Genomic DNA, 19674 nt, shown 5'->3' with positions numbered 1-19674 from the left:
TGGTGCAACAGTGACATTACCAAGAACTGGATGTCCCTCCAAAATTGATGAAAAGATGAGAAGAAAACTGGTCTGGGAGGCTGCCAAGAGGCCTACAGCAACATTAAAGGAGCTGCAGGAATATCTGGCAAGTACTGGCTGTGTGGTACATGTGACAACAATCGCACGTATTCTTCATATGTCTGGGCTATGGGGTAGACGGAAGCCTTTTCTTACAAAAAAAAAAAAAAAAACATCCAAGCCCAGCTAAATTTAGCAAACACTCATCTGAAGTCTCCCAAAAGCATGTGGGAAAAGGTGTTCTGGTCTGATGAAACCAAAGTTGATATGTTTGGCACAAAAACAACACTGCATATCACCAAAAGAACACCATACCCACAGTGAAGCATGGTTTTGGCAGTATCATGCTTTGGGGCTGTTTTTCTTCAGCTGGAACTGGGGCCTTAGTCAAGGTAGAGAGAATAATGAACAGTTCCAAATACCAGACAATATTGGCACAAAACCTTCAGGCTTCTGCTAGAAAGCTGAACATGAAGAGGAACTAAATCTTTCAGCATGACAACGACCCAAAGCATACATCCAAATCAACAAAGGAATGGCTTCACCAGAAGAAGATGAAAGTTTTGGGATGGCCCAGGCAGAGCCCAGACCTGAATCCAATTCAAAATCTGTGGGGTGATGTGAAGAGGGCTGTGCACAGGAGATGCCCACGCATTCTGACAGATTTAGAGTGTTTTTGCAAAGAAGAGTGGGCAAATCTTGCCAAGTCAAGATGTGCCATGCTGAAAACCTCATACCCAAAAAGACTGAGTTTTTTATTTTTATTTCCCTTTATCTAAAAGATTTCAGTTTGTTTTTCAATTTGAGTTGTACAGTTTATAGGTCACATTAAAGGTGGAAAAAGTTCTGAAATGATTTATCTTTGTCTCATTTTTTTTACATCACAGAAACCTGACATTTTAACAGGGGTGTGTAGACTTTTTATATCCACTGTATATTCACCTTATTCAAACGATTGTTGGTGCAGACTCTCAAATTAGCTTTTTAAATTTTTTTAAAAAAGAGATTAGTGAAAGGGGTATGAATAAACCTCTTTCCAAAAAGTAAGGGACATCAGCACTCTTTTTGCATTAAACCATAAGTTTTTTTTATATCCATATAGATGCATCTCCCAGACACAAGTGAATCCCTACGTGAAATTTGAACCATCTGTCCCTATTTCATTATAAAGTTTTTGGCGATGCATTATTAGGATGTCCATAAGAGTGTATGCAATCCCGGACAAAGCATCTTCCCACTCCTTGAGGACTTCGGGGCTATTTTTGAAATAACAATTATTAAATATTCTGAGCCCTCTGGGAATTAGTTTTTTAGATTTATATTTTGGAGGGTATCTGAGTCCCACCAATGTCTATGTTCCACCTTTAGTAGATTTTCCAATTTGTTAAATAATGATGGCATAGATGGATCAGGGCCATTCTCATTTGTTTCTAAGGTGTCAATATTGGTATTTATTTTTCTCCTATTGGATCTCTCTATAGCTGACAACATATTAAGCTAATATAGGTCTGCTACCCCTAGAGGCCTATAAAGTAGATATCAGAAGGATTCCACTTGTAATAGTACAAAAAAAAGATAGGGGGCGCCCTTGAAAATGTAGAATGATAAATACAATTGTAGTTTCAATTGTGATACAAAAAAATAAATTAGAACCAATGTTGAGAAATATACACAGTGTAAATGAGAATAAAAATAGAAATAGAAACAACCAATAATGATATAGATATCTTAAATATGTGTGCAATAGTATATTAAGGGATGGGCTAGGTAATTAATATATACTACTAACAAATGATGGCTATCAGAGTACAAAAAAGTCCATTGGTGGCTTTTGAATGGTATCAATATGGATGTGTGATCAAATCCGAAGAGGCAGCTATCTGTAAAGGATCAAGGCCATGATCCAAGGTCTGTAATCTGTAATGGAAAGAGAAGAACAGAAGCGCCACATGGCCCAATATAGTAGGGTAATCGGTGTAACAGAAGTGATGTTTTCACTCACATGTAATAAAACATGCCTAATGGTGTGGAAGGAGCAATCTGGGATCAGATGACAGTCACCCAGAAGACTGGCCTCTGGTCAAGGTGTGATGACCTGTAGAGGGTAATGTAAAGCACAATAGGGTGCCTAGTACTGTAGGTACACAATGTATGGTATAAGTGTATTGTATTCACTCACATTTGGTGGAGCACATCCCTTGGTGCTGCAGAGGCAAACTGGGATCAATATGGTCACCCAGTAGACTTAGAACTCCAGCAAATCAGGAACCCTCGGTGGTCCAAAATATCAGATTTGAAGGGTAAAGGTGATTAAAAAACAGGCAGCAAGTGGTAAGTAATAACTTACTTTATTAAAAGTGCTTATTAAACCGTTTACTTCAACACATTACATATAAATGCAACACTTGAAGGGACACTGAACCCACATTTTTTCTTTTGTGATTCAGATAGAGCATGCAATTTTAAGAAACTTTCTAATTTTCTGCTATTATCAGATTTTCTTCATTCTCTTGGTATTTTTATTTGAAAAGCAAGAATGTTAGTTTAGGTGCCGGCTCATTTTTGGTGAACAACCTGGGTTGTTCTTGTTGATTGGTGGATAAATTCACCCACCAATAAACAAGTGCTGTCCAGAGTACTGAACCAAAAATTGTCTGGCTCCTTAGCTTAGATGCCTATTTTTTCAAATAAAGATAGCAAGAGAACGAAGACAAACTGATAATAGGAGTAAATTAGAAAGTTGCTTAAAATTACATGCTCTATCTGAAACACGAAAGAAAAAATGTGGGCTCAGTGTCCCTTTAACCCCTTGAGTGCTAATGACGGCTCAGAGCGGTCATTAGCACTCAACTACTTTTTTCCAATCTGGGGGCCCCCACCAGCTCCTACACCGGCGATCGGGCCTGCATAGTGACAGGCATCGCCGGGGCTTCCCATTACGCGCGGTGACGTCACGCGCAATGACGTGATGACGTCACCGCGCAACTTTATTTAAAATTGTCCATACAAAGTATAGGGAAAGGGGGCATGCTGTTTAGAAACCTGTATCTCAGGGATCTAAGTAGCTACAGACCCCCAAGACCTACCATTGGAAATCGGTAAAAATAAAAAAGTTTAAAAAAAGTTTTTTTGAAATAGTAAAAAACAGAAAAATATAGAATTCAGCTTAGCACTCAAAGGGTTAATATGTCCCTTTAAGACCTTATAGCATATTTGAATAGGCACATATCGTCCATTGCTCATATTGGATGGTTAACCTCAAATTCTCCATCCAAGGTTAGTTCATCATCCAAACAAAGAACTAAATACAAAAACCATTGGGATTGTCCATCCTGTAGTTTTTGCAAAACAAAGCTGTTATATTCAAACTGTATTGAGCCAACTTCACAGCTCCCTTAAATGCTCTATCATCAATCAGAGCCGTTTAACCCAAGCTAGCATTTTGCTTCAAAAGGGCTATTTACAGATCTTGCTTGAAGTCCTACAAAGTGCCATCAGCGGCCGCGGTACAAAACCGCTCTTTAGGTCAAACTGCACCCGCTATCCACCTCCTCTTACCGGATCCATGGAAATCAAAGGCAGTTATTTGAATCATAAGAAGTATAGATCTCCAAGATGCACCGCTCTCATGGAGAACAGTCTCCCTGCTCCTCACACATACAGGTTTTCCCAGAGTGCTCTTGGGTCTGACGTCACCGCCCTCTGCTCACTGCAAAAAGGTGTAGTGTTTTCAAGCAGGTGTGTAATGCAATCCGGGGGGAGTTTAACAGCAAATTAAAGCCCAATTTCATTCTTAGCTTGTAGGGGCTACCTTCCTCGGCTCCCAATCAGGATGATGCTATGTATTAAAGTGCCATTAAAATAGCATATTAGGTCCAGCAAGCCAACGCCATGTACGTTTCACCCCTTTGAAATCATCAAGCGGGGCCTCATCATACCCCTTTCATTTATCTCTCTTTTTTAAAAAGTTTAAAAAGTTAATTTGAGGGTCTGCACCAACAATCCTTTGAATAAGGTGAATCATTTTATAAATAACCATTTGTGTAGAGATTAAAGAATAGGACTACATCCTCTCCCTGCCCCATTAATTAAAATTTCACTTATCTCTCTTTTTTTTATTTTTTTTATTTAAAGTTTAAAAATACCCATATATCGCGGAGCTAGCCTGGGACCTGAACGGTCGCACTTCACTACAGCTCTGTGGAAACAGCTTATAATTTTATTTATTTGGCCGTTCAGCCCAGCTTCAATCCACATTACAGACATCCCTGGGTCCTAAGAGAAGGTTAGGATTCATTGGGACACTGAATAACAGTTACATAAAGGAGACGGTAGCTGTTTTACAGGCCGACTGATGCACAGAACATCTAGGAGCGGCCATCTTCTCTACCACGTGGAAGCCCTATACCGCAGAAGCAGATCTGGAGATCGTTTATTGCACAAAGTTCAGGGTTTAGCATACTGGGTAAGAGGGACACGATTAAGCCCCAATACAAGCTGAAGATACCACTATTGGAACAGTTAAACGTTGCAATCTACTTGCACCCAGACCCTAGATCCCCTCCTGACATCCACCTCTGGGGGGTAATATAGATCCTCTAACCGGCGGAGTGAATGAAGTACCAAATTGAAAGAGCACTCGCTGCCCTGGAGCTCCGCATGGATTCTCAGTTTACCTCGCTCATCCGGTGCCTCTCTCTCGACCGGGGGGACCTGTCGGATACTTCAGAGGAGGTTCATGATACCGCTACTCGCCCACCAGCGGAAGACACTGCTCTGCAACATCTTGACCCCCATAGCTTGACAGCAGCTAAGACCGACAGCGTTTTATCTACTCCGCTGGAGCAGGCTAACATGATAGTTCCCCAGATCACACTGCGCCCAGAGAGCAGCCCGGACATTTATCTCCAATGCGCAACTGTTTGCTCTGCTCTTGCCCCGAGGCGGCCGGTCGGGGCAGAGCTGGAGAGAATCAGACTTACCTCAAACAGTATTGGAGACACTCACACGTTCTTTCTCTGTGGAGTAGGTGACAAGGAGATTTTTCAGAGCCGAATGAGGAGGTCAGAGTACACTTGCCTTGGACTCTCTGCCATGCTGGACTCGCTGGGCCCACTCTGCAACACTCCTGCTCCTTCTTTATTGGTACCTTCGTTCCATGCCCTGAAAGCCTTGCCCATGTTAATTACTGCATCTCTGGGACTACTGGTCACGGGAGTGGGCTAGGCAACCCAGACACTATATACCCTATTATAGTTAGTCCTAACCTTAGGCATTAGTTATGTTAGTCTCTCATTCAGATGTTTCTTATACTTAGAATATAGTTTGTTAACATGTCTGCTGATTTATACTAATATTGAATCATGGGGTACTATGATTTTTTTTCTGTAGATGCCTAATATCTATGCAACTTCCCATCAGAGTTCCTTAGAGGGACACCTACAATTCAATCCTATTATATGCATGCAATGCTTTATACCTATTATTATTGCGGTTTGTTTACGGTTCACACTATCAGTTACTTTTTCCTCTGTGACTACTATAAGCAGCTGGATATATGTTAGATTTGCTTCTTTTGACAGGAACCTTCTTTACATTGGACCACTCCTTTTCTATAGATTACATATGTTTTTCTTTGTATGAAGTATCTTTATGACAGTTGCTTACATAGCAGCTCAATACTTTGACATGTCTATGCTACAAATGGGCTCTATACTTTGCATTTTATTTACTCATAACTCAGGTTAGACAACAATATTACTTATAATTTGCCCCTCAGACTCAGATCTTGTTTTAGCTTAGGGTCTTACTGGGATCTCTGACGTTATTTAGGGCTGTTTATGTGTGCTAAAATTAAGTTAATGTTTGATATGTTTATATTCTGATATAGGTCTTACATTTTTCATCTAAGCTCATCTGCTACTTATTTAACAATTATATATGCCAATAGTTTGACAACAGTTTGTTAGATACCCTTAATGGCATTCTTCGTTTATATATATATATGAGGGTAAAAATGTAACATAACTTTTGGCTGTCCTTTTGAATAACCTACTTATTGCTCCCACTTTAAATGTTTACAGAGGTGTTCTTGTTATCCCCCATACCGAAGTAGATAGACTCACTATAAACCAGTTGTACTATAGGTACACCTTATCCTTCCCCTAGAGCCCCTTGTTAGACCTTTTTTTATGCTTCATGATAGCAAGCGCTGTAGCAAAATGGTGAATATGCAAAAGTTAGTATCCTGGACAACGATAGTTGAACGCAACACTCTCTCTAAGATATTAGCTGCCCCCTGATTGAACTAAGATCTGGAGTTTGTAAGGACTCATGCTTACATACAGCAGAACGCCCGTACCATGACAGGGAAATCTCATATTCCTCATTACCGGTAATCTGGGGTAGATATATCTATGCCACTGCTGACTTAACTTACATTTACTGATCATATATACATATACTAATAAGCGAGACTCCCCATCTAGATAGATCCCGACTCCTGTTTCCTATAGTCAAAAAGTGTTCTAGATGTCATACTGAATACTACATGCTATTAAGCTCCCCACTAATAGTCCTTGTTAAACATATGCATAGCTAACAGTGTCATAAATTTTGCCTACACATGCCCTCTAGCTTGCTTTCCTATCAGAATATTTCTGTCCCCACATCACCTTACCCTCCACCTGTAACAATCAAAGATATACATCGAGTATCCCATAGTCACCACTGTCAACCTCCCCCCTTGAACTCTATAGCCATCCCCGATCTTCATGTCCATATCTGTAACTATATTTAAACTCAGCCAACTAATACGTTAAACACAATTATATTTATATTGGCGGCATCCTACCTCCATTGTCCCTCTAGACTGCATAACTATACTGTATACTATTCTCCTAATATCCCTATTACATTATAGTATTTACTTTAAGTAGATAGACACAAGTCCTACTGACTTCTCCAGAATAACAACCTCATAACCCTAGCACCATCCTCAGAAGATACCTAACAAGCGAGGGAACCATCTCATCCTCAGCTATATTATAGGCTCCACCTCCCCAGATGGAAAGCTCCGCCCCTCCATCTTCCCCTTATACTTAAGCGGCTCTTGCCCGCTGTCTTCCCCTTCCCCCTTATATACCTCGGCCCAAAAGTGGTCGACACATATGCTAAATCTCCACAAGTTGATACCTTAGACCCAGATAATTTAAAGGGTATTTTTCCTACTGCAATGTGGAGATCATCTGTCAATAATACAATATAAAATGAAGTTCTATCATATCTCGCCTAATCTCTCTTCTATCTCCATTTTAAAATCTGATATGTTACTCTCTCTCTATTTGTTGATAATCTCTATTTATAGTCATGGATAATGTACTGCTCACTCCAATGTAACTGTGACTTAATGGCGAATTTTGTTTGTCAATATTTGTTTCAACTTCAATAAAAAAAGTATTTTCAAAAAAAAAAAATACCCATATATATTTTTTTTCTTCTTAAACGGGAAGAGTCCACAGCTGCATTCATTATTTTTGGGAATTCAGAACCTGGCCACCAGGAGGAGGTGAAGACACCCCAGCCAAGGGCTTAAATACCTCCCCCATTTCCCTCATCACCCAGTCATTCTTTGCCTTTCATTGCAGGAGGTTGGCAGAGAAGCGTCGGAAGATTTTAGATAGTCTCTTATGGAGGGTAGTACTCTTCGAAATGGGACTGGAGTTTTAAGTAATCCTGTCAGCTTCTCAGTGAGAGCATGGATAAAAGTTAGAGTCCAGAGATGCAGGGAGAGTCTTTCTGTGAAACTATCCCGACTCATATTAACGGCTCCTTAGCAATCAGCATTGACGAGTTTGGCTGCCTGCTTTCTTCTCTCAAGTTCATGTCAGAAGCGAGGCTACTATCTGTCACACTTGAAGGGCCATGTTCCTGTTCCATGGCGTTGATTCCGGTAAGATTGTTTCATTTTGATGATGTGATAAGTAATGTAAACGAAGAAGTCAGGGTCTCAGTGGGACTCCTTTTTATCTTTGTAAGGATTCAAGGGTTAATATCTCCTGAGGGGATTATTGAACAGGGGGGATTTTAATCATGTTTGTGATTCTGTCTGCTAATGTGTAGCGTTACTTGGGCTTGTGGCTAGTTCGGAACATAACAGCCTTTTCTTGTCAGGCTGTGCAGCCCTTGTAGGCTTTGGCGCATTTTTCTATGGCCTGCATGATGCACCTTGTGACGAGGCGTGGCACGCTTTTGTGTTCCATTTCCGTATTCCTGACCGCGTGGCGACAGAGGGAAAAGTTCGGTCCGCTAGCTGTCTGGGTCTCAGGAGGTGGGGGTGTAATGTGCAATTTTTATTTTTGTCTATCCATAATTTCTATATACCAAGTTATGGAGGATTCTGATTTTTTAGAGACAGATGTCTGCGATTCAGATTCTACTTCTTGTGACGAGTATGAAATGGCACGGGTAATCAATGCTCATCAGTTATGTTCCGAATGCCGCTCTAGAGTGCTCTCTTCTCCTGTGAAAGGAAACTTAGTCTGCCGAGCCATCCGTCCCTGGGGATCCCATATCCGTGCGCGCGCGCGCGCGCGTCCCCTAGAACTTTCTTTGGCTACGCAAGCAGGTGTCCCTAATGCTGTTACCCCTTCTCCGGAAGGCGGCTTGTTTCCTCCAGAGGTTACGGCACGGTTCTGCATGGCCATATCTATTGCGTTGGTGCATCTTCCAGAGGAGGTGTTCCTGAGATACTGTCTGTTTTATGCTAACAGGGGATCGTCAGGTGTGGGATCCTCTGGGTCAGATCAGCCATCTGGGGAAGCGATTTCCTCTGAAGCTTCAGGGGCCCAACCCTCAGGGTTGGGGTCGTCAGTTGCCCCAGCGATGGTAAGTCTTTCTTTTCTTTACAGACTGGCGTGCCTTTGTGTCCTACTACGGCATGTTTTGGCGGTGCTGGAGGATCCTAGTGCTAATAGGGTGAGGGATCCTCGGTCTTCTGTTCCAGACGGCAAGCTGGGTTAGACGTGTGGTGATGAAGTAATCTCCCTGTCTCCAATTTTTCCTTTTTTTTTTTGGGTATCTTATTCCAGTTCTGAGCTTTGGGAGAATAGGTCTCTGATTGGCTGGTCCTGTTGGTGTACCCATTCTTCTTGGGCGTTCACCTGTGGGTGCTGCCCTCTTTTTCTTTGATCCGGTAGGATGTATTTCATTTTGTACTTAAGAAGCTCATGTCTTATGATTTTTTCCTTGGGAAATATTTCTTCTCTGGTAGCTGATACTAGCGATTTTGTGGTCACTTGAGCGCTTCCGTGGAAGTTGCATGTTAAGGTGTTTGTACATTGTTATGTCTTATATCCTTTTTGTCGATTCCTATCGGGGTCTCGAATTTTCTGTGGCCTGGGTCAGTTGGAGTGCCCCATGTAGCAGGCTGGTCCTGATAGGGCGCTATCTCTGTTCCTTATGGTCTATATCATCCACGTGGTGTTGGTGTAACTGGCTGACCTGGCTGGGTGGTGTTACTCTGATGAGGAGTTTATTATTTTGGGGTCTCTTCAGCTCGAATAATGCTTTGCTTTTTGCTAAGAGTTTTCGTGAGGTGAACCTCCCAATAATTATTTGAGGCTCTGCCCAGGCAGGGTTAAAATAAAATAATAAAAATATAAAAGATCATGGTAGAGGAAGCGAAGCCTTCGTTCACTGACGTCAGGCTGGTTCTCGATCTGCCTTTTGGGGCATCAGGGTCAGTCGTAACTGTCCTGTTCCTTGTGGGCATGCAGATCCTACTAGGGATCTCTCAGGGCGATTGTCCTCATTTTCTATTTTGAGGTTCCCCTTTTGGAATTTGTTTTTCCTTGATGACGGTACCGCTTCCTTCGGGTTTAGGTGAGGGGCCTTTTGTCCTTTTTCCTTGGTTGGCATCAGGTCATCTGTTGCTGGAAGTTAAAGCCTTTGGCTACTCTGCTTCCGGGATCTCGTCTGCTCCCATTCTTTGGGGTATTTTCAGATGGTTGTCTCCCACCTTTACTGTGTCGCCCCTGCTTAGGCATTTTGGATGTCTCCCACTAGGGGTTAGGATTCATGTTCCTTCTTCCATCCTCAAGCTGTTGGGGTGTCAGAGATGGTGCCCCTCATTGACTTAGTGGTACACCTGGCTGCCTTTAAAGCTGAGGGTCAAGAGTTCGTATCCAGCTGTGTTTAGGTGTTCATTACAGCGAGTGCCCCTTCACTGATGGGTGACACATATCCTCGCCTAAATCATGATTTGCAGGCGACCAAATTTGCATGGATCCTGAGGATCTTGGAGACTTTTGTTAGCTTATCAATCAAGTTTCTATTGGAGCGGTGGTGTAGTGGTTGGCTCCCCCGCTCATGAAGCAAGAGGTTGTTGGTTGTACCCAGGTAAAGCTCCTGTTATCTGTTTTGTGATTCTGGTGACAGCTAGCATTCCTAAGCAGAGTTTTCTGTTTTTTCTTGTACGTTCTTAGTCTTTGGACTTAGTGGAAGTTGCCCTTAGGGCCTTCCAGAGTGGCTTTGTGGCTTCACTACTACCTATGACCCTTCTGTGGGGAGTTGTATCCCGCTGAGGGTGTCCTAAGCTCTCTGAGTATGGGACGTTTTCGTGTGTGTTCAGTGTCCAAGTTGTCTTGGATATGACAGTTATTGCTTCACCTATGGTGCAAGTCTACTCTGGATGGGGTAACCTAGGGTTCCTCAGGGGTTTTTAAGTAGTTGAGCCGGCTCCGAGTTTTCGGGTGTCGGGTCTGTTTGTCCTGTCTTTGACTGGATTTTTGGGGGTCTGTATCCAGATCCCTTAGGTCTGGTTCTGGACGGCCCAGTTTCCTGATCCAGGACGTCTTCTGTTCCTACGGGAGTGATCTCTCCCTTGCAGGGGAAGCTAGATTTCTTCTGGGCCGGCCTTAGTGACCGGATGGTTTTTGTTCGGTATTTGACCTCTTTGAGCAGCTTTACGCTTCAGCCCCGCTGTTCTAGTCTGATGGTTAACTTAGCTGTCTAGCGAGCAGAATGTTTACAATTTGAAACCAGCTGCAGCCATTAGCACCTTGATTGTGTACTAGCATATTGTTGGTTTTGGTTTCTCCTTTCCTCCCTTTGGGGGTGAATTTGACATCCCACTGTATCCACCTGGTGCTTGGAGGTGTTTTTCTGCCTCGGTCGGTAGGGTTGCCCCCCCTGCCTGGTGTGCAGGATGTCAGTGTGAAGGGATGGATTATTCTTTCCTGCAGATCTTTATGATTCGGGGTACTTTGAATCCCTAAGTCTTTCGGGCACTTTGGTGCTGAGTCCGTTACTGGAGCGAGAGTCAGGGATCTGTTTGATCTGTTGCTCTTAGCCGCATATCATAGTTATAGTGAACCTTCTTTGAGTGAGAAGCTTCGCGGTGGGTCCCTCCTCGGCAGGTAGTTTTCTCTACCTGGTTCTGGGTTTGATTCCTTCCTTTCCTGTCCCTTTTGGGAAGGTCCTGTCCTGCACTGATTTGAAGTTCTTCTGAAGAAGAAGGTCATGTGCGTTTCATAGCTAGGGTGGAGACCTGTGGTTGTTAAGTCCTTATTTGTAGCAGGACGCCTATGGCTTGGAGGAGCATATTCAGATATCTCATGTTGGTTTTTTTTTTCAGCGGCTCCTGGGGATGGTTTGTTTTTCGGTTGCTCTATTCTGAGTGTGAGTGTGCGCTCTGGGTAAGGGAGGGATTTTTCTTTCCTCCTTTTAGGTTCTCAGGACATTTCTTGCTCCTTTGTTTTAGGTAGAGGGGGCTTTGCAAGTCCTCACTTGCTTTGCTAGGTCGGAAGGGTCCTTTCATAGGTGCCCTGTTTCATCCTGGTTCACTCCTTTGGAGTTCCCTTTCTTGGTCCTAGTCCCTTTGGGTTCTGAAGGTCCTTTTGTGAAGCAGTTTTTTTTCTGTCTGGAGTTTTGGGTTTTAGGCTGTGGTGCCCTCAGAAGGGGCCGCCTTTTGTACCCGGCCGTTTTGCATTCAGTGTCCTCTCTAGCTTGGGTATTGTTTTCAAAAATATAATAAATGCAGCTGTGGACTCTTCCTGTTTAAGAAGAAAAACTTAAATTATGTTTACCTGATAATTTTCTTCTCTTCTGACGGGAAGAGTCCACAGCTCCCCACCTGCGTTGTATCCTATGGGGCGGCCATATTTTTTTTTTCTTCTGGCACCTTTTTCACCCTGATATTTCTCCTACTGTTCCTGGTTCCCTCGGCAGAATGACTGGGGGATGAGGGAAGTGGGGGAGGTATTTAAGCCCTTGGCTGGGGTGTCTTTGCCTCCTCCTGGTGGCCGGTTTCTAAAATCCCAAAAGTAATAAATGCAGTTGTAGACTCTACATATACATATATATATATATATATATATATATATATATATATATATATATATATATATATATATATGTGTGTGTGTGTTTTTTTTTAAAAAAAAAAAAATAAGAAAAGAAAATGATCAGGTAAGATATATATATATATATATTTTGGTATTTTTGCATATTTAGAGGAGACCAGTGCCTTTCATTTGCATATATAAAAACAAACACCTTCAACTAGTGTTGTTCTCACTATCTCAATCTGCACCAATAAACTAATGTTTTGTGTGTTTTTGTTTTATATTATTTAGTTTCTTCCTATTTATACTCCATCTGAAGAAGAGAAGAAAGACCCAGCTCTTTATGCACACAATGTAAGACGTGTAATGGCCAAGTAAGTACTGCAGAATACCACCTGTTTTATTTTTTTTGTCTGGATATAATTTCCCTACCTGGTGTTCATTACATATTCTTTGTAAATTGATGCTTAGATTAATATATGAGTGACTTCTAATATTGTGAGTAAATTTAAGCAAGAGTATATGACAAATCAGCTGTAGAGTTTACTCCAACATTAGATATGTAACCACTGACATTGTGATGTGGTCTCATTTCCTATAGTGTAATAATATTTCAGAACTGCAGATGGAGCACCATGTTCATTCATTTTTTTCTGTTTGCAAGAAAGTAGGAAACCTACTCTTTTTATATCTACACAAAGTTAGAATAAATTATGAAAATTATTTTTATTAGTCAAATATTTTTATCACTTTTTGTACAACAGTGCATTGAGTCATATGCTACTATATTATGTGTATATCATTCTGGATTATTTTTCAGTGTTAAAACGAGTGTTTTTGATTTTGCGGATTTTTAAGTGCATTTAATAGTATTTATGTAATAGTTTAGCAGACTGGGGTGTCACAGCTCTTAGCTGAGGTTGTCCCACAGAATAATGGGTGAGAGTAGAAAAAATCCAAATGGCTCATTCAGTAGTCTATGAAGCATTAATTCTCAATCTTAAAACAATAATAGTTACCTACATTGTGCAGGGACAGTAAATCAAAATTACAACCTAGACCTAGAATTCCTAGGGCTGTGGTTCTATGGCTCCTAAGATCTGTCAAACCCTGACTTTTAACGGGACATAAACGTATAAAAAGAAAATACTCTAATAGTTATATGCAACTAAAGCTACAATAATAAAATACTCTGTGTTTAAACCCTGCAAAGGGGCTAAACACATAGTTAAAGTCAGCTCCAGGTAAGCACTGCTCTACTGGGACCTAGCAGAACACTACCGGTGAGCCAAAGACAAGAGGCATATATATGCAGCAACCAATAACCAGCAAGCTCCCAATTGTATCTAGGTATGCTTTTCAACAAAGGTTACCATGGTAATCAAGTAATAAAAAAAGTAATCTAAAAAGTCTGCACATGCTATCTCAACCAAGAAAGTTCAACTTCTATATTATTTTATACAGCCCCCAGAGTATTTACCAAAGTGTTGTGGATCCTAAAGGTGGATTTCAGTTGTTCTTTATCTGGATGATATTCTGATCCAGGCTCCCTCCTTTCAGGCAGTTGAGCACATGGAAGCCCTGCTATGTCTGTTTTGCAGACATGATTGGTGAATAAGTATACCAATGATCTTTTTGGTTCCAATCACTTGAGTCTCCTTGGGGTCTATAATAGGCAGCTTTTGCCAGGTTGAGGTACAATCTCCTTCCAACTGTGGCTAAGTGTATGGATGTAGTGGGGTTGATGGTTGCTGCCTCAGATGCGGTTCTCTTTCCATCTTAATGAGGAGAGTCCACTGCTTCATTCATTGATTCAATTTAGAACCTGGCCACCAGGAGGAGGCAAAGAAATCCCAGCCATCCCCCAGTCATTCTTTGCCTTTCGTCACAGGAGGTTGGCAGAGAAGTGTCGGAAGATTAAGGATAGTCTCTTATGGAGGGTAGTACTCTTCGAAATGGGACTGGAGTTTTAAGTAGTCCTGTCAGCCTCTCAGTGAGAGCATGGATGAAAGTTAGAGTACGGAGATTCCACGACGTGAATTCCGGTAAGATTGTTTCATTTTACTCCAATGTGTGAAGTGTAATGTAAACAAAGAAGTAGGGTCTCAGTGGGACTCCTTTATCTTATGGAATCGAGGGTTAATATCTCCTGACGGGGGTTATTGATCAGGGGGGACTTTAATCATGTTTGTTATGTGATTCTGTCTGCTAATGTGTAGTGTCTCTTGGGCTCGTGGCTATCGGAACATGAAGGCCTTTTTTGTCAGGCTGCGCGGCCCTTGTGGCCTTGGTGCGTTTTGTTTCTTTCCTAATGGGAAAGAGTCCTCATCCGCATTCATTACTTATGGGAAATAAGAACCTGGTCACCAGGAGGAGGCAAAGACCCACCAGCCAAAGGCATAAATTCTCTTCCCACTTCCCCTATCCCCCAGTCATTCTTTGCCTTTCGTCCCAGGAGGTTGGCAGAGATGTGTCAGAAGTTTTTCTTTTTAAATTATTTTACTTTTATTTCTTTTTCATATGTCTCTTATGGAGGGTGCTCCCCTTCGACATGGGATGGGAGTTTTAAATGGACACTGAACCCAAATTTTTTCTTTTATGATTCAGATAGAGCATGCAATTTTAAGAAACTTTCTAATTTACTCCTATTATGAATTTTTCTTCGTTCACTTGCTATCTTTATTTAAAAAAGAAGGCATCTAAGCTTCTTTTTTGGTTCAGTACTCTGGACAGAACTTTTTTATTGGTGGATGAATTTATCCACCAATCAGCAAGAATAACCCAGGTTATTCACAAAAAATGGGACGGCATCTAAACTTACAATCTTGCATTTCAAATAAAGATACTAAGAGAATGAAGACAATTTGATAATAGGAATAAATTAGAAAGTTGCTAAAAATTGCATGCTCTATCTGAATCACAAAAGAAAAAAATTGGGTTCAGTGTCCCTTTACGTAGTCCTGTCAGTCTCTCATGGAGGGCTTGGGCGAAAGTGAGAGTCCGGAGATGCAGTGGGAGCTTCCCCTGCGACACCATCCAAACTCTTATTCACAGCTCTGTTTCAGCACTTGGCGTTGCCGAACTTCGTTTCGCTACATGCTGTCTTCTCTCAAGTCCATGACGGAGACAATGATACTATTCGTCACACTTGAAGGGCTGTGTTCCTGTTCCACGGCGTAGATTCCGGTAAGATCGTTTCATTTTATTCCATTATCTGTAATGTGATTATTATGACAGTTAAGTATGTGCCTCGCTGAGGCACCTTCTGCTCCGATCTGGGAATCATGGGATAATTCCTCCTTAGGGTGGATTAGTTAACGGGGAAGGGCTTTTTGTTATGTTTCTTATGTGACCTGCTTGTGTATGTGCATAGGAGCTCTGCGGCCGAGATATATGCCTATGTGGCACATATTGGCTTGTTCTTTCGGTTGTGGTTTACACGGCCTAGAACTATACCTTCGAGTTATCCCTATTTTATTCAAACTTGATTAACTTTTTCTGTGGGCTCAGTTTTGCCGCCCTTTAGTGGCACTCTTTTTGGGATTTTGCGGGGCATCTGGTGACCGGGCGAGTTTTTACGGTTGGGTGGTGGTTCTTCCCCTTCCGCATTCCTGACTGAGTGACGGCAAAAGAGAGTCTGCTCCGCTGAGTTCTGGTCATAGGCGATTGTGGGTCTCGGGTGCCATTCTCTCTTTTTTCCCCAATCTCTGTTAATCTTGTGCAGTCTTAAGACATGGAGGATTCTAATGCCGGGACTATTTTTATATCTGATTCTGAGTCGTCCTCGGATGAGGATTGTAATTCTGAGTTGTCCTCGGATGAGGACCGTAATTTGGCCCTGTTATCGCAAGTCTGCCAATCTTGTCTCTCGTGCCTGGATAGTTTGCCGGGTCCCTCTGGCTCGGGGGACTCTGGGCCTTCCGAGCCATCGGCCTCTGGGGGCTCTGCTCCTCAGGAGGTGCCTTCCCAATTGCATACTCCTTTTACTTTTGAGGTTGGCCCCAATGCCAATGTCCCCTCCGGGCAGGGTGTATTGTTTCCCCCGGAGATGGCGGGACATTTTCGATTTAATATTTTAATGGCGCTGATTCGCTTTCAGGACCCTGAAGTTTCCTTGCAGTTGTGTGCCTGCCTGCCTATTCCGGGTGTTCAGACTGTGAATCCTTTCCTTTATGGTCCGAGGACTTCTCAGTTCTCGCAAGGTTCTTTGAGATAGGCTAGTGGGGATGTGTCTCTCCCCGGTTGGTCTAATGTGAGTTTTCCCAGTCTTTTTTTCTGGAAGTTACGGTTTCCGTTTGGCAGGTCCTGCGGAGACATAGTTCCTTCTGGGCGGAGGCCTGTGGGTGCCCTTGTTTTTCTTTTATTAGGTTCAAATTATTTTTCTTTCTTTTTTTCCCTATGGGAATTCTGGGATGGCTTGATTTAAGTTCTTCTATGGAAGTTGTTCCCGGATTTATTCTTGAGTTTTGTGTGTGGCCTGTTACTTGTTAGTGACGCATGTTCCGCCTGGCTGGTCCGGCGGGACCTACTGATTCTCTTGTTCAGTTATTTGTTTTTATATTAAAAAAAAAAAAACAACAAACACTATTCTTCTGGACCTTCGGGTCTGGATGCCGGAAACGCTTGGGCTGGCCCGTGTCAATCCGCACCTGACATCAGGACCAGAGGTATCTCACCGCGTCCTTTCACATCCCTGATTCGAGGGGTGTGGTCTTTACCATGTGGAGTTGTTATGTCCTTTTGAGCTGCTATTGATTGGTCTACTAGAGTCTTTGCCATCGTGTAGTTTAGGCTCTAATGGGATTTTGGATTGACTTTTCCGGTGTTGTCACTGGTGCCTTGGTCGTCTTTATTGCCCCTTGGGGGGTTGGGCCAGTGGTGGGCTCTGGTCTTGGAGTCCTGTGCCTCGGGGCTACGGATTAGGTTTTTTTTCACTTATGGACTCATGCTGCAGGTGTTTTTCGTAGTATCTCTTGTATCCTTCTTGGATTTTGATTCAAGGTTCTTTTTCCTTGTTGAGATAGCCTGTCAGCTGGTCCGGCTTGGGGCGTGTCGCCTTGGGCGCTGACTTATGGAATTCTGGTTTCCTCATTTATGATTCCGGCGTGGATCTCGGGGGAGAGTCTACGGTTCTGGCAGTCTAGCTCTTTATCCTATCTGTATGTCCCTGTTATGCCCTTGGAATTTGGGGTTGGGTCAGGATGGGTCCTATTGTCTCCCTTTTAGGGTGTCTGGGGTATTTTCGGTTTGATACCTTTGTGGAGGATGGGTTAGGCTTGTTGGTCGCCTTGCTGCTTGTGTTAAGGGGGCTCGAGCGGTTGATCTCAGTCTTGGCCCTTTTGTTGGGTTCTGGGAGGTCTGTATTCCTTTCTGTCCTAGGATTTGCGCTGGTCACTAAACACTTTGGACATTCTGTGTCTGTACAATCATTTGTAAATTAGTTGGGTGCCCTGGGAACACGTGCTCCCTGTCTTGCGTTTTTCTGAGGGACTCTTGTCTCTTTTAGTTTCCTTGTCTGCTGGCAAGCTATTGAGCCTAGGTGGCCTAGTGGTAAGCTTGTCTGTCTAGCAAGCTGCAGTTCTTGAGTTTGTACTCAGCTGCGATTACTTGCTATTTTATATCTGATGCCTGCGGGCTTCCCTTAGGGATTGTGTCCTTAGGTCTTTGGGGATTTCCTTGGGTCTGGTTGCTTTGTTCAAGCATGCCTGGTGGGGTTTCTGTTGGTCAGCTATTTTGGCCTACGGTTAGCTTGCTACCCAGCTTGCAGGAGGTTGCTTTTTTCTCCAGGGCTCCTTGAATGTTGCTCCTTGAATGCTAGCATGTACTTTAGGGTCCCTTGTGAGGTGTTTTTCTGAACCCCCTGGGGAGTTAGATCCTTGGGATCTCTTTGTTCAGAAGGGTTAATCAGGAAGGATGTTCCGCTGCTCTGCGGCCTATAGTGGTGTAGTTTCTGCGCAGTTTCAGTTGCGCAGGAGCGTGATGTTTCGTATTCGTTTTCGGATAGGGGCTTTGCTTATTTTTGCGCCACTAGTTTTTGTCATCCTTCCTGTCTCTCTCTCCTGAGTTTGTCTACAGCTTCGGAAATTTTTCCATGCCTGTGAGGCGTCCTCCGTCTCTTTTGGTCTGGGGTGTGGGACTTGGTCTGTTTTCCCCTGCTCACTGGGGTGGGGATTTTTCCTTTACATCCTCGTTTATATGGTGACGCATATCCACGCTGTCTCGCTCTTTTTGCGTTTGTTGGTCCTTGAGATTCGTTTGTGTCTCTTTGGTCCTTTCTTGACTTTTCATATAGTCTGTTTGGGTGTAGCCTACTGAGTGGCTCCGAGTTGTCTCTTGGTCACCCTGGACGTTGTTCCTTTTCTTCTGTCTTGTCTCTTCCCTCTGAGAATTTTTAGTCGGGGTCCATCGCTTGGTTGAGGGGCTGCGGCAGGGTTGTTGCCCCTGACAGATGCTGTCCTTGAGGTGGGTGCTCTCGATTGGATCCACTCGTGGTTCTATCTAGGTTCTTAGGACTGTAGGTAGATTTGTTTTTTCTGGGACCATTTCCGTATTCCTGACCATGTGGTGAAGGGGAGGGTCTGTTTCGCTAGTTGTCTGGGTCTTAGGAGGTGGTGAGTGCCCCAGCCATTGGAGGTGTAAGGTGCTGTTTTTATTTTTCTGTCTATAATTTCTATACAAGTTATGGGGGATTCTGATTTTTTTGGAGATGGATGTTTCTGATTCAGATTCTACTTCTTGCGAAGAGTATGAAATAGCCCGGGTAATCCATGCCCATCAGTTATGTTCTGCATGCCGCTTTAGAGTACTCTTTTCTCCCGAAATGGGGAACTTAGAGTCCGCAGTGCCATCCACCCCTGGGGACCCCATATCCGGCGAAGTGAGTACCCTAGAACCTTTTTTGGCTACGCAAGCAGGTGTCCCTAATGTTGTTACTCTTTCTCCAGAGGTTACGGCAGGATTCTGCATGGCCATATCTATGGCATTGGCGCATTTACATCTTCCAGAAAGGGAGATGTTCATGAGATATTGTCTGTATCCTGTTAACCAGGGCTCGTCGGACGGGGGATCGTCAGGGTCAAATCAGCTCACTGGGGAAGCTGTTTTCTCTGAGGCTTCAGGGGCCCAATCCTCGGGGTCAGGGTCGTCAGCTGTCCCAACTGAGGTAAGTCTTGCCTTTCATTATAGACTGGCGCACCTTCGTATCCTGCTACGGCATATTTTGGCAGTGCTGGAGGATCCCAGTCCTGATGGGTCGAGGGGTCCTCTGTCT

The 19674-nt window shown here is 43.2% G+C and overlaps 1 protein-coding gene across 1 annotated transcript in view; it reads left to right on the top strand.

The window, feature by feature from the left end:
* The window catches only part of LPCAT1 (lysophosphatidylcholine acyltransferase 1), a 451016-nt gene that overhangs the window by 351839 nt on the left and 79503 nt on the right, over positions 1–19674 (top strand). Inside the window, exon 9 of the mRNA XM_053714577.1 lies at positions 12696–12778. Within this exon, the coding sequence (XP_053570552.1) occupies positions 12696–12778 (83 nt within the window). The remainder of the gene's footprint in view (positions 1–12695; positions 12779–19674) is intronic.

Source organism: Bombina bombina, chromosome 5 (genome assembly GCF_027579735.1).
Source record: "Bombina bombina isolate aBomBom1 chromosome 5, aBomBom1.pri, whole genome shotgun sequence".
Taxonomy (NCBI): Eukaryota; Metazoa; Chordata; class Amphibia; order Anura; family Bombinatoridae; genus Bombina; species Bombina bombina.
The sequence above is the reverse complement of the archived record's forward strand: the minus strand, read 5'-3'. Positions and strand labels throughout refer to the sequence as shown.